At 41.6% G+C, this 13,918-nt stretch overlaps 1 protein-coding gene across 3 annotated transcripts in view; it reads left to right on the top strand.

Annotated features, from left to right (window-relative positions):
• Positions 1–13,918, top strand: part of fmn2a (formin 2a) — a 41,280-nt gene that overhangs the window by 24,716 nt on the left and 2,646 nt on the right. Inside the window, exons 9-16 of one of the 3 annotated variants that reach the window (XM_044373062.1) lie at positions 2,566–2,657; positions 2,756–2,885; positions 3,053–3,199; positions 3,890–3,949; positions 4,605–4,725; positions 6,893–6,985; positions 7,581–7,677; positions 12,937–12,988. In XM_044373062.1, the coding sequence (XP_044228997.1) occupies positions 2,566–2,657; positions 2,756–2,885; positions 3,053–3,199; positions 3,890–3,949; positions 4,605–4,725; positions 6,893–6,985; positions 7,581–7,677; positions 12,937–12,946 (750 nt within the window). In that variant the 3' untranslated portion in view covers positions 12,947–12,988. The other 2 variants (XM_044373061.1, XM_044373063.1) reach the window with 2 other exon arrangements.

Here is a 13,918-nt window from a genome sequence, read left to right as displayed (position 1 = left end):
GAGCTTTGCCAAGTGAAATGACCACATTATATCGTATAATATTAGCATAAAAAGAATTATGGAGCTGTCATCACTACTTCCCGATATGTCTCCATTTTGGCTATGAAGGGCTCCTTGTATACAGTAAATACATATTCATCAACCTTCACTGATAGGAAGTCTCCCCCACCCAGTGGAAACGGTTCAGGACCCTTACGAAGTCAGGTCAGTAAATAATGGAACATGAAAACAGGCATGTTTTCCACATTTCAACTGTGATACAGTTTTAAGATGCTGTGAAATTCCTGTGAATTGCTTTTTGGCACAACTACACAGGAGAGGCCTAGACCTTTGGCTACGAGAGCCATATTAATAATGTTGATCATGGGAATGAGACTGAGGCTTGAGACAAGCTGTAGTTATGAACCAATGTGTCATAACTGAGGATCAAAAGTCTTCTAACCTCTCCACTCACCCCAAGATTTCAAGCCCTCTCTCTCTCCTTCTCCCCCTTATGGCCTTAGGCTATGTTATTGAGTCGAGGAGCCAAATTGTTTCTCTTTTGTATTGCGAGACTCCATCCTGTCTGTGGGTCTCCAGCCCCCTAAACCACAGTTGGCAGCACAGTCAGCCTGTCTTGAGGAATGCGAGGGGCTTCAAATGGTTACACCCTCACTCACTGTGCTAGGAGCTAGATCACACACTGCTCTCCCTCACTCTCTTTTTCTCTCACACACACAAACATGCTCACAAACAAACATGTGGACCCTGGCAAATATGCACACACTGTATGCACACAGAGACAGAAACACACACAGGCAGGGACAGAGTCGCTCAGTCTATGAGCTGCGGATTATAGCCACTCCAGTTCTTTGAACAATAAGCCACTGCCATTAAAGGGGTCACAGTGATAGTGGGACACCGCTCCCTCCCCTCTAATATCACAAGCCATTATCTGGACCCAGACTGGTTGTCTGAAGTTCTGACTCCTTTCAGCTGACAGTATCTAAATGTCATAGAGGTCAGTTAGAGCCGTAGTCCCTCCTATGAACTTTTACACTACAAATGATCACCTCATACTCCATTTTTCTCATGGCAAGTGCCTTGTGATGTTTAAATATATTTTACGTGTTTATTACATGATATAATTTGTCATTTGGACCCTATTTTTTGGCAGAGCAATGTATAGAGAATCTTATAAATGTTGTTTCAGTGAAAATTGATTGACATAAATAGTGATTAAGCCCTGACTGGCTCTGTTTAGCCCTGTACTAGAAACCTGGCTAATGAATACCACTTGGCTACCACTAGAATTCTGGCATCACAAATATCATCCTACTTTCCTTTGCATTTGATATTCCACATGGGACTGTATTTCTCATGCTAACAACCACTGCAACATGCCCTAGCAATTCAAAGATCACACGCTAATGCCTACTTGTCCCCAATTACACCAAACACTGCTGGGCTCTGCTGCTGCCCTTTGAAAAGGATCTGCTTTGTGTTAAATATATTTACACTTGAAAACATCTCGAGAGAAGGCGAAGGAGAGCTTGCCCTCGTCGACAGAAGGCAGCGGTGTGTAGAATACTAATCGGGCCCTCAGTGCGTTTGATGCTGGTGTTTGATGTTTTCCAAGGATCCATGCTGAGGCCAAACCCCAGAGAGAAAGATCGAGAGCAACAGAGGGAGAGACCAGACTGCTCAGACTTCGGGGGTCTATGGGCTCTGGAGGGACTGGGAGAGAGTTTACATTCTCCTCCTGGGGATGGTTTTATTGTTTTGCCCGTCTGCGTCAGAAACATTAACATCTATTGTCTTTGCCTCTTGTGAAATGAAGGGGCATTTCTGGTCTGCCTTTTTTAAACCACCTTGTATAAAACTGTGGTCCAGGGCCTGACAGCAGGATAATAGTCAGGAATGTAATCTGGCTGAGGGCAACTCTTTAGCATTTCTGAAACTATACGTATAGGCTGGTATACAGTCGAGTTAAAGTAGAAAGTTTGAGAGTTATTTTACACTTGAACTACAGTTTGTCGACATAAAAACTTGGAGAACTAAGCTGACAAAACAGACTCATCTCAAGCTCCATTTAGTTGTTGCTCTTGCTTTTGATAATATCACACATCAGAAGATGGAGTTCACCAAATTGCAGGTGTTTAAAGTCCCATTTTTCTAGCACTTGATGGACTTTTTATTTATGAATGTTGAGGTTCAAAGTTCATTCTTGACCTTGCAAACAGAAATGGACAAAACGGTAACACCTCAAGATCATTTGCATGATCTTCATCAGCAGGCTAAAGGTTCATCTATCAATGTATCTGCCTCTTTTAGTTGCTTTGTGTCAGACTGCGAGGTCCTATCAATTTATAAAGGTCTTTAATACCTTTACCTTTAATTTTTGGAATAGAGGGCCAAATGTTTACAGTTCCTGATATTGCCCTGATCAAAGAGTGTGCAGTTAATCTTACAATTCTGTTAGTTTTGATTTTAGTCTAAAAAAATCCTATGTCAACTGTGAGAACTTCTTATTGTACCTATTCAGTACATTTCCAACTCAATTTAACCTGAATTTTCATCTGACAGAGAGCTCAAAATGATGAGATGGGGAGCATCAAAAATCACATTAAATCAGCCAAAGACAAGGAGGATGCCAAACCACTGGACAAGCCTGAACAGTAAGTTTCTATCAGCCAAGCCTATACAAATTATTACATGGAAGGAGCTGTCTTATTAAATAGATATGTTATGACTACTGATTTTGTCCCTTCATCAGGTTTCTATTCCAGTTATCCCAAATCCCCAACTTCTCAGAACGGGTGTTCTGCATCCTGTTTCAGTCGACTTTCCATGAATGTATCACCTCAATCCTCCGCAAAATAGAAATCCTTCAGAGAGTATGCAAGGTGAGCCACTGGCCTTTTTCCTCTTTCATTTTCTTTTCTGTTTTTCAGTCTGTCACCTTGATGTCTTCATCTCATTGGTTTCTGCTTCTCTAACCTGTGTGTGTGTGTGTGTGTGTGTGTGTGTGTGTGTGTGTGTGTGTGTGTGTGTACACACGTGTGTGTACCAGGCTCTCCAGAGCGGTACATGTGTATTGCAGGTTCTGGGCCTGGTGCTTGCTTTTGGCAACTTCATGAATGGAGGCAATCGTTCTAGAGGGCAGGCCGACGGCTTCACCTTGGACATTCTGCCAAAACTGAAGGACGTTAAGAGCAGTGTGAGTTTGTGTGTTTCAAGAGTGAAAGCAAACATCACTCACTCTACAATAGCAGGCACTCAAATCGTGTGTTATAGTGTTATTCACAAGCAAACAGGAGACTGGAAGTGTTTATATAAATTAGTTGAAAATAAGCAAAGCAGACAAGCAAGTTTGATTGACGTTCACCCACACAAGCACCCTTTTTATTTTGTAATTCACATTATACTAAAAAATGATAAGTGGTTTAGGAAAATGGGGATTCTAAATGTTGAACTGGACTTTGCAGTTGCACCGTGTATTGTCGAGCCTAGAATCTGAGAGTCAAGAAGTTGAAAGGGACCTTCTGTGCTGCCAAACGTGAGAGCCATTGCTACACAGATTAAGAGAGGCCATTCTGTTTACTGTTCTTATTCAATATCACATTGGTCTCAGTGTGCCCTTGGCACTGCCATATAAGGACGCAGTGGTTTGTGTTTTTGTGGTGGCGGACTGAGTAAGGTATCCATAAAGAACATCAAACTTTCCACCAACTCTGAGTTATGACAGCCAGCCCAGCACAGTTGTTTTGTTGTATTGCTCTTCCAATGTCATGTCAATGTCTCTACTCTTGTTTGCCCTGCACAAATTAAAACGTCCTGCTCCAAAATGATTAAATTAATAAATAAAGGGATTTTGGTTTATTTATTTGGATCTTTCTCTTTCTTTCAGGATAACTCCCAGAGTCTTTTGTCCTACATTGTTGCTTACTATCTAAGGCACTTTGATGAGGTATGTTTTGGTTCCTGTTTATTTGAATCACTTTTCTGTTTTAGTCTGATTTGCTTAGAAATCCTTCCAGAGCTCTCTTTCCATCTCCTCTCTTGCCAGAGGATACCATGGCTTATCCTTTATCAAATTATTTATTTTCCCTTTCTTCATTTACGGCAGAAAGAAATCTCTCTCTTTCTCTGGCTTTCTCTCTTCATAATTTTCTTTCTGTCTTTCACTCTTCATCTCCCGCCCTTGCTCTGCTTTGGTCTGGGTTCATTCAAACCTTCAGTCTGTTCATTGGCACAGCATCCAAAGGAGCGCTAGTGTAAATAATTAGGTTCTCCAGATGAGATGAACTCAGTAGAGTGCTGCTTGCCAAAATCAACCTGCATGACATGGTTCTAGCACTCATAATGGTCTTGTAGTAACACTGACGAAGAGAACTGTGGTGTACTTTCTATTCCGAGCTTAATGGTCATTATCTGCTGTAAATTCAGCCATATCTTCTCGGGGATGTTTGGACTGTTGATAAGTATATGTGGGTCTCTCAAGACATTTATTTCAATCTTGCATGGTGTGTATAGTATATACAAGAGAGGCCCTCTTCAGTTTGAGGAAGATTGCCTTTGACATTGTGTGTCTGTGCATGAATATGTGTGTTGTGCTGTACCAGGATGCTGGCAGAGAGACATGTGTCTACCCTCTGCCCGAGCCCCAGGACCTCTTCCAAGCCTCCCAGATGAAGTTTGAAGATTTTCAAAGAGACCTCCGCAAGCTGAGGAAAGACCTCAATGGTACGGTCATCAACCTACACTCCACAATTTCCCTTCTGCTTGAGCACATCCAAAACGTTTAAACTGTATATTTACAACAAGCTTACCAGGTAGTAAACTTGGCCCCGCCATATCCAGCAAATCATGGCAGATGTCATATCATGTTTATAATACCTTTGCATGGAAATGTATGAAGCCATAAATTATGTATTAATCCATGCACATATCTCCTAGCACAATGGAAAATAATTTTCCCAAACCTGACCAGCTATGGTCATGTTTGGATCGTAGAGGCGGGTCAACAGAGAGATAGCATCTGTTTGTCGTACAGACGAGCTAACCAGAAGCAGATGTGACTTGTCAGAAGTAGACTCCTGTTGGACCTGGCGTGCCTTTACTGTCCTCATGAAATAGAGATCAAAATATAGAGGGTGCAAGGTTGGGGAACTTCCACTACCTGTGTGCACTATCAAAGGTTCATCAGCTATTCACTGACCGGGAAGAGGCACACCTCGAGCTCTGATTTGCCTCACTGACCCTGCAAACAGCAAACCAAACAACACTGAGTTTTGAAGAGAATTTCAGAATATTCTTGCGTGTGTCTGTGGATACATTGTGTGTCATCACTTTGTCCAGAGGGATCCTAAATATGATTATTGGACAGACTCATTTGGTTGATGGCTTTTACTCTTTGACTCTTTAATTCATTAATTTGTTCATCAGTCAGTTGTGCAATCAGTTCCTGTGGTTAATCTATTACATAACTTTCCATGACCGCACACTCTCTTCTAAAATAACTTTTGTCATGAACATATTACTATTAGGTAAAACCTTTTATCATCAAACTGTCTTCACCACTAACCATCAACATTCAAAAGAAAAAACAGATTTTTTGTGCCATTGTTTCAGAAGGTTTGACAAGCCAAAGAGTCAGGAGCCAGAATTTCCGTTGATCTATGATTATGATTATGTAATTCCTCAATGAAGTCACAACGCTATAAAACATCATATGATGACAGCATTACTTCATGGAGGGACCTCAGATGTTACATTTTATCATATAGTAAACACATGAATTATATAAAATACATGTATGCAAGACTGAGCGTGCTGGGTTGCTGCATATCAAGACCGCAGGAAAAAAGCGTGGCAATTGGATTACGCTTTGACAAGCCAAACTGATTGGTTGAGTGGAAAAACAAGTCTTAATGAATGAGGCCGTTGGGAGAAGCTCACTTTTCACTACTCTGTCTCAAGTCACTCAGCACTTAGAACACTTTCCAAAGACTGAAGTGCCTACAGGTGGTAAAAAAAGACTGAGTTTTTGTGCAAACATATGTGTGCACAAGTGAGAGTGTGTATGTGTGAGGTTGTCCGCTTGCAGCTCGATCGACAATTCCCCAAACCTGGTCTGTTCTCTATCATGTTTTATGTATCTTTGCTGCTAAACCAATCAGGTATGTGATCCGTGTTGCCAAATATTGTTTTTCCTCTGCCATAATGATTCTTTAGGCTGTTCATTATTTGCAATTCATAAAGATGGAGTTGCTCGCAGGGGAAATGGACTTGAGTCTGCTCCGACCCCAGTGGCAGTGGCACATGCTTGGCCGTACATAAATACATCATCACATGCTATACCTGCAGACCTCTTCATTACCTAGCAGAGCCAGCTGAGTGCTCTAACAGACGCGGACTTTGATGACAGTTCCCAGAGGGGGGTTCTGATAGGTAGGCGGCGCAGAAATGGCCTTGGCTGGCCCAAAGGACATCAGAAAGCAGCACAGTGGAGAGAGCTCACTCTGTACCTTTTGGAGGAGGCACCATATGGTCTATGAATTACCATTTGCCCAATCCTGACCTCCCTGTTCCCCGAAGTGTCTCATGGCCTCTCCACCTCTAAGGCCTTGAGTGGAGTTTGTGTATCTGTTATGGTTGTAGATAGAGCGTGATGATAACATTCTCCTGGGATCAGTGCGCAGGCCTTCCTGGTTCCTGGGGGTGCCTTATTAGTGATTAAGGGTCATTTAGTCTTTGCTGACACTTATTCAGCAGAAATTCAGCTGAGATTTATCGAAGCAAGCCCAACCAGGGTGAAGTGCATTGTAGACTTTCTAATTACAATACAGAAGATGGATAAGGTATTATTGCTCTGAAAGACTTTCATCATGATCCTCTCCTGTACTTTCAGCATGCTCAGCCGAGACAGAGAAAGTATGCAAGCTGTCATCTGAAGAGAACCTGCAGCCCTTTAAGGACAAGATGGATGAATTTCTCAGCCAAGGTGAGCTTTTTTTCCTTAATCAACTAAAACTGATAATACTTTCACCAGTCCCATTAAAGGGTAATGGTGTGTGCACACCAAACGCGAAGCAACTTTTTCGCATGGCATGATTACATACAAAGTCAATTCACTTCTATTTGTGCTGGGCAACGCAAATGACGCGACTCGAATACGAAAAATTTGCATCATTCGCGCAAGTTGAAAATATTGGGAGCGAAAAATTTGCGCGTATTGCGGGGCTTTGCAGAGTGTTGTGTTTGTGTGTGTGGAGGACCGGAGTGACGGAGCCACTGTTCACTGACAGACAGCTGCTGAGCGCCGGGGAACTCTAGAGGAGAGAGCCTGGAGTAGAGCCAGAGCTTCTGGAGGAATAACATCCGGAGTCACACTGGATTCTGCTCTGATCCGGAGTCGTTTACCTGCGGGACGAGAGCTTAGAGTTTATGTTTTTAACTTTTGGGATTAAAAAGTGGATTTATCTTCACTCTCGCTTCTCAACCTATCTGCAGTGGTGAGCTGTGGATGTGCTGACCTCCACTATCTCGTGTTATAATGTAATTAGTCTCTCTTCATCCATGTTGACTGCTGACTGCAGGGGAAATGTACTTGAATGTACTTCATGGACGTACAGAAAGGAGAGGGGAAAAAGAAGAGAGACTGGAGGGAAATAGCAGAAAGAACTGGAGGTCCTGGTGAGTTTCAGTCAGAGGCTGAACTGAACACAAACACACACACACACACACGCCCAGACACAGTTGGTGCCTGCCATTGCTTGCTAGCTTACGGCTAATGTACAGTAACGTATTCTGGCTGTTTAGGACAAATAAACACAAATGATCCTGTGGTGAAACTTACATGAGTAAAGGTCTTTTCATAAACGACACTCCGCCTGTGTACCTGCTTGGATCCATGGGGTCTCACTGCGCTCCTTATGTGAATAGACAAGCAGACAAGCATTCCGCGAGTAAATGCCAAGTGCTCTATGTTTGGTAACCATGGAAATGGCCTCTGTGCACTACTATCCCTGCCGGTACAACTGCATTTTCTTTATAGGCTATAGCAACATATTAAAAATATCTTCTAGAAATATTGAAAGAAACTACTAACTTTCAAATTAGTCCAGTTAGTAAGTTTACCCTACTAGTAGCCTAAGTTGAGTATAATTGAGTTAAGTATGTTAGCTATAGTTCTGTGAGTAGGCCTAGTGTTTAGTTTATCCACGAACCAATGTTTAGAAAACAGTTATATATCTCAGGGAACTCACAAATGGCAAGGATCAGTCTCTTGTCCATTGATTTGCACTGCGTGTCGTGTAGAAAAAAATTCAAGACAATTCAACTCTGGCGGCGGGTGTGTGCGTGAGACGAGCACAACCATGGCAGTTTTGCACCAGCTTGTCGCTCTGCCTGTCAGATTGCCCACGCCTCCCTACCTGCCCTCTCACCTCTCGCATCAAATACACGAATAAACATGATCCTGCGGTCAAACTTGCAAGTACAAGTAATACAAGGCGAAAAGTCGATTCATGTTTGGTGTGAACATGCCATTAAGTCTGGTGATGGACTGTAATTTTCTTCTTCTTGTGAACAAATCCCATGAAAACAATTGATCCGACTACAAAACACTGCCTATGTAACCAAAGTCTAATATAACTTATTCCTCTGTGCCTGGTCCCCAACAAATGCACTATTAACTCCTGTTTTAGTTTGCTAAAAATTACAATGCACAGGTTTTTAGGAATTTTTTTAGGAAGCCTTTGAACAAATAAGTTTGTGACCTGTTTTTTTTTTTGTTTGTTTGTTTTAAACGAATAGGCCACATTGAGCACCACAGACAGGAAAGGGAAGTCTGAAAGTACTGAGATGGACTAACAAATTGTTGGTTTAGATCTTCATGGGATTTGTTCACAATAAGGAAAATATAGTATATGTCTGCCTTATTCTTTTAAATATGATGAAACAGATGATGGTCAACACTACTGGTTTGCTCATCTGTGTAACCACCAGACAAGGGGTTAATATTTAAAATGCAAATAATTTCCCCCTCCTGATTCAAAACGTATTCTGCGCTGGTATACACTTGGCATGTCTAAAGTTGAAAATTCCTCTGTGGTGTGAGAGTATGTGAAGCAGCTCATCAATCAGAATAAGTCTTCTATGTCTGCAGACACATTTCCAAATCTGCTTCATGCCGTTTTCTGGTTAATATACACACGCAAGGGTTCACTCAGTGTCGTTTTCATAGGGACGTCTGTTTATTACAGAGTGTATTGAATAACTTGCAGTGATTGTTTCACGTTTACCTATGTTTTGACAGATTATGGCTGCACTTGGTAGCCTGGCCCTTTTATCTTGATCTTTACCATATAAAACAGAGTATATCTTGCTCTGCGTCATAGGAAGAGAAGGTGAACCTGTCATGCAGCCTGCAAATTGACAGCGGAGAACAGAACTGGATGCCTGAGAGGCTGAAAAACTGACATATTCGGCACCTGATCCCTTTCACTTAGTAGTTTTGACGTCATGTTTTAATCATATTTGTCCTTGTTCATGCTGTTTAAAATTTTTCAGTTCCTGTCTTCCTTTTATTTTTCCAATCTCCAACTCCTGTCCCGTTCTAATAACAAGGATTTTTGCTTTCAGAGGAGTGTCAGAGAGGTTGAAAGCACCCTGTTGCCTCCTTGACCTTCTCTCTCTCTCTATCAGTCCTGCAGTGCTATTAGGAAATTTAAAAAAACCTTCAAAGTGGGGTCTTTACCAAGAGGGCTGTTAAAAAGATGATGATGAATTGATTATAAATGATGAGCATTTCCGCTTCCATTACCCTTTTAGCCACGTTAGCTGGCTGTCCTCAGGCACTGGTTCCTGTGAGCTGAATGCTAATGTGAGCATGTTAATGGTAATATGCTCATATTTAGTAGATATAAAGTTTACCATGCTATCTTAGTTTAAAACTGCTGAATATTACCATTCGCTAATTAGCATTCAGGCATTAGTTTTGCAGGTCATATAAACCAAAGCACTGGGCAAATGAAAAATTTTACCTGCTGATGGTTGCTGACCTAGATGAAAAATCAGGGATCACTTAAGATATTACAGTTCATCCTAAGGAGAACATGAACGCATCAATGTACCAAATTTCATGCCAATCCATCTTATAGTTGTCAAGACATGTCACTCAAAACCACAAATGTGAACCTTGGGGTGGTGCTAGAGGAAGAGTAAGGGGGTCACCTAAGTCAAAAGGATGCATCATGTGGAAACCATGAATACCTATACAAAAGTGTGTGCCAATCTATCCAGTGTTTTGATATTTCACTGTATAAATGAAAACTTCTGCTGATCTGCTGGTGGCGCTAGTGGAAAAATCATAGGATCACCAAAGTCATTAGGATTCATGCTCTTGGTATCCTGAACCTCCAAGGCAATCCGTTCAGTAGTTTTTATTTTATTAGTTTTTATTTCAGTCTGGACCAAAGAGGTGGACCAACCAACTGACAGACCAACATTGTCATCCCAAAAACAATGGCAGTAGTGTAGCTAAAAATCTCCTGTAGACACCACAGAACAAGAACAAGCTAAAGTTAAAAAAAAAAAATCTTTAGCTGCAAGTGAGAAAGGAGGCCAACAGCTACTACTACATTTTTGTTCTAGATACTGTTACAGCCTGCAACTTCCACAAAAAACACCATGTCTGTTGGTCGAGTCCACCAGATGTCATACAGTTATGCTTTTATCTCCGTAATCTGACATCTACAATATTGGGATATTGTGGTCCACTTCAAAGGTGTAAGACTTGGTTTGTTATGCTTGTTTTAACATAGCAAGCCAAATGTCATACTTTATGTATCGTTGGCTTTGACCCTGGCTATACGTTCAGCTGACTGTGACCAATCTTTCTGAAGGACCTGGCTCACAGACCTCTCTCCAACTGCTTTTGTATTCAAATGAGAGTATAATGTATAGCACATGTTCTTCCGCGGTAATGCTCACTGTCCATTTTAAAGGAAGTCTGCAGATGAAAGCTCTCTCCCATTTCCATCTCTACCTCTCTCTCTTTTCCTCTCTTGTGCTGTCTCCCCTGTGTTCGAGAGAAATATGGGAGCTCTCTCTTTGATGCAAATGACGAGGTTTTTCCTCTGAGAGCAGAATGTAAGCACCATAACATGGACATGTGACTCACAAGGCTCCAGACGGGATTCTTGGGGTTCCTCCACTGTGGCGGTGAAAAAAGAACAACAGCCAAATGTCTTATTTTTGTTATTTCTGTAATTTCTAAAAAGCCTGGGGTTAAACTGTTTCTGGCTCCACAGTTTAAACCGCTTTTGTTTATTTTCTGACCATGAAACTAACCACAGAATAACAGTGGGAGCGGACTTGTTGGAGCTCTGCTGTTTGGTCTAGCTCGATTTTCCCCGCTCGATCCACAAATTCTCATGCATGCAGGCCTTTGATGGAGCCTCTGTGACTAGCAAGAGAACACTGGCCATGTGATAATCTGTTTCTGATGGACATGAAGATTAGCAAGACTGATGTTCTCTCTCCCCCTTTCCTACAACTCAACAACTCTCAGTAAGCTGATATGGTTAAAATCAATATCAAAATAAGACTGTTCACCACATTATGGTAAAATCACACATAGACATGTTGATTTTTGTCATATTGAACCATATGGGAATGCTAGCGCACTGACAGAACTGACATCTCTCTAAGATCATCAATGTAATGAAGAATGCAATTAATCATATTGAATAATCCATCCACAGGGGAACATTTACCAAAGAGTGTCTGAGTTTATGTACTTTAATTTATGAGTTTACATAAATTTACATCACTCATAGCAGATTCTTCCACTTTAGCGTTAAAGTAAATGGTCTCTAGTAGCATCTGAAATCGCCTTTGCTCAAAAATCAAAGCACCGTCCTGATATTAAGACTACTTTAAGCAAGCCCCATTCATATTATTTACAGATTTGTCATCATTTATTGATGAGCCGTCAGCAGAGAGGGACACGATTGTGGACTACAGAGTGATTTTAGCACTGTGGAATGGTTAAGCATAGTGCTGGCCTCAATGGGTTTGACTAAGATCTTTAGATATGACTCTGGCTTCAATTACACATAGCAACCAGATATTCCCAGGATAAGAGCAGAACACACATTTGTGCCAGGAAAGATTCCCTGTCCCATCTACTGTCATGTCCGTTTTGGAGAGCTGTGAGGAGGCTTCACTGTAGGTCATTCCTGATCATTTGACAGTTGTGAGGGCAGCACCATCTTACAGATTATTGACCTTGAGGGAGCTGTCTGGGAGGGATATAGATGAGTGAAAAAAAACAAAAAATACAGCTGGATTGACACCACTATTGCTCTGTTATATTTGAAAATGGGCTGGAAAATCAGCCCAAGGATCTGAAATTAGATAAGGAGTAACCTGTAGCATTTTCCTGACTGAGGCTGTCACATTTCACTGCTGTTCTCTTATATCATAATTTATAACACAGTCAAAAGGATCCTGATGGCCCACTGAGATAAGTGTTGTGGCCTGCTGGAAATATCTTCTAATGTGTACCATGGTGTCCAACTCCCAGTTTCCTTACCCTCTCGCTGTCTCTCTTCCTCTCACACATTTCAACCTCTCACACACACAAACACACACAAGCAAGCACACAGTCATCTGTCTCCATTGGAAGCAACTCTGCACAAAGAAGCACTTGTCCTGTGATCTGCAGTGCTCATTTGTCAGTTGTGCAACAGCGGACAATCCAGCACTCAATAACCTGGTGGCACACCAGTGACCTTGAAGATGTCTGTTGATTTAAGTAATGGTGACATGTAGAATCCTCCTGTATATACAAGTAGCACTGTAGGTGACACAGGAAATGTTATAATCCTGTATTTACTCATGCACTCAGAGCTCTTTCCCTTTTATCAAATTTTTTTCTCTTTACAGCCAAAACTGAACTGGAAACACAGGAGAAGCAGCTGGCAGATACTCAGAAGATGTAAGAGTTTTCTTTATCTTTAGCCTCTTCACCTGCAGTCACTCTTATTCAATTTCATGGCTTTAAATTATGTCTTTTCTCATGCGTCAAATCCGTGATCCCAGTTGTGAAATTGAAAGTAAAGGCAACAGAGAGTATACAATCCAATACAGTTTTGAAGTGATATATTCTCACTGCAGTGAAGAAATATAATCTTGCTGCTTTGTCAATATTTAGGACTCCTCGTTCCTTCAGTTACATGGAAGGTGCAGGCCGTCATGCCAGGCCTTCAGTAGACGGGAGGCCCCCTTTGCCGTGTCTGTGTTGTTTATCTAAGCGGAGCGAGAGTAGACAGCCTTGGCTCCAGGCTTCTGTTACTGCTGGCGAGGAATGTGTTCCTATAGCACACTCCAAACAAAGAGACCCCAACCTGTCCACTGTATTGATCCACTGCAAATGGCCACCACATTTAACACTCTAATGTGTCATCCGCTGCCATGTGCGCTCTTTCCTTTTGCTAGATCTGTCTTTAGCTTGTGGTTGCACATCTTTCCCCCTGTTTCCTCGCTGATGCTTACACACATTACAGTAGGTGTGTGTACTTACATGGACACACCATGGATACACACCAGGGAGAGAAGTGACAAAGCTGAACACAAGACGTATGAGTTTTATTTTAGTCCCTGAAGTTAATCCGTCAGGGGAAATGGAATGACTGTGCTGCTTTTGTGCCAGTAATTGCATTTTGTGTTCACTGTTGTTCCCTGAAATGCACAGTCATCATTGCTTTGTGTTTTTTATGTTACTCTACTATTAAATCTCTGAAAAAGCATATTATTCCAAGATTAACTTTCATATTTTGCATATTTGCTTAGCACTGCCAGGTTTCACAATAATCGGCGTAGGTTTCTCTAATCTCATGTTGTAATAGTTTGGTCTTGAAGTAATGTT

Source organism: Thunnus albacares, chromosome 14, assembly GCF_914725855.1.
Source record: "Thunnus albacares chromosome 14, fThuAlb1.1, whole genome shotgun sequence".
Classification (NCBI taxonomy): Eukaryota; Metazoa; Chordata; class Actinopteri; order Scombriformes; family Scombridae; genus Thunnus; species Thunnus albacares.
This window is presented reverse-complemented; position numbering and strand designations above follow the sequence as displayed.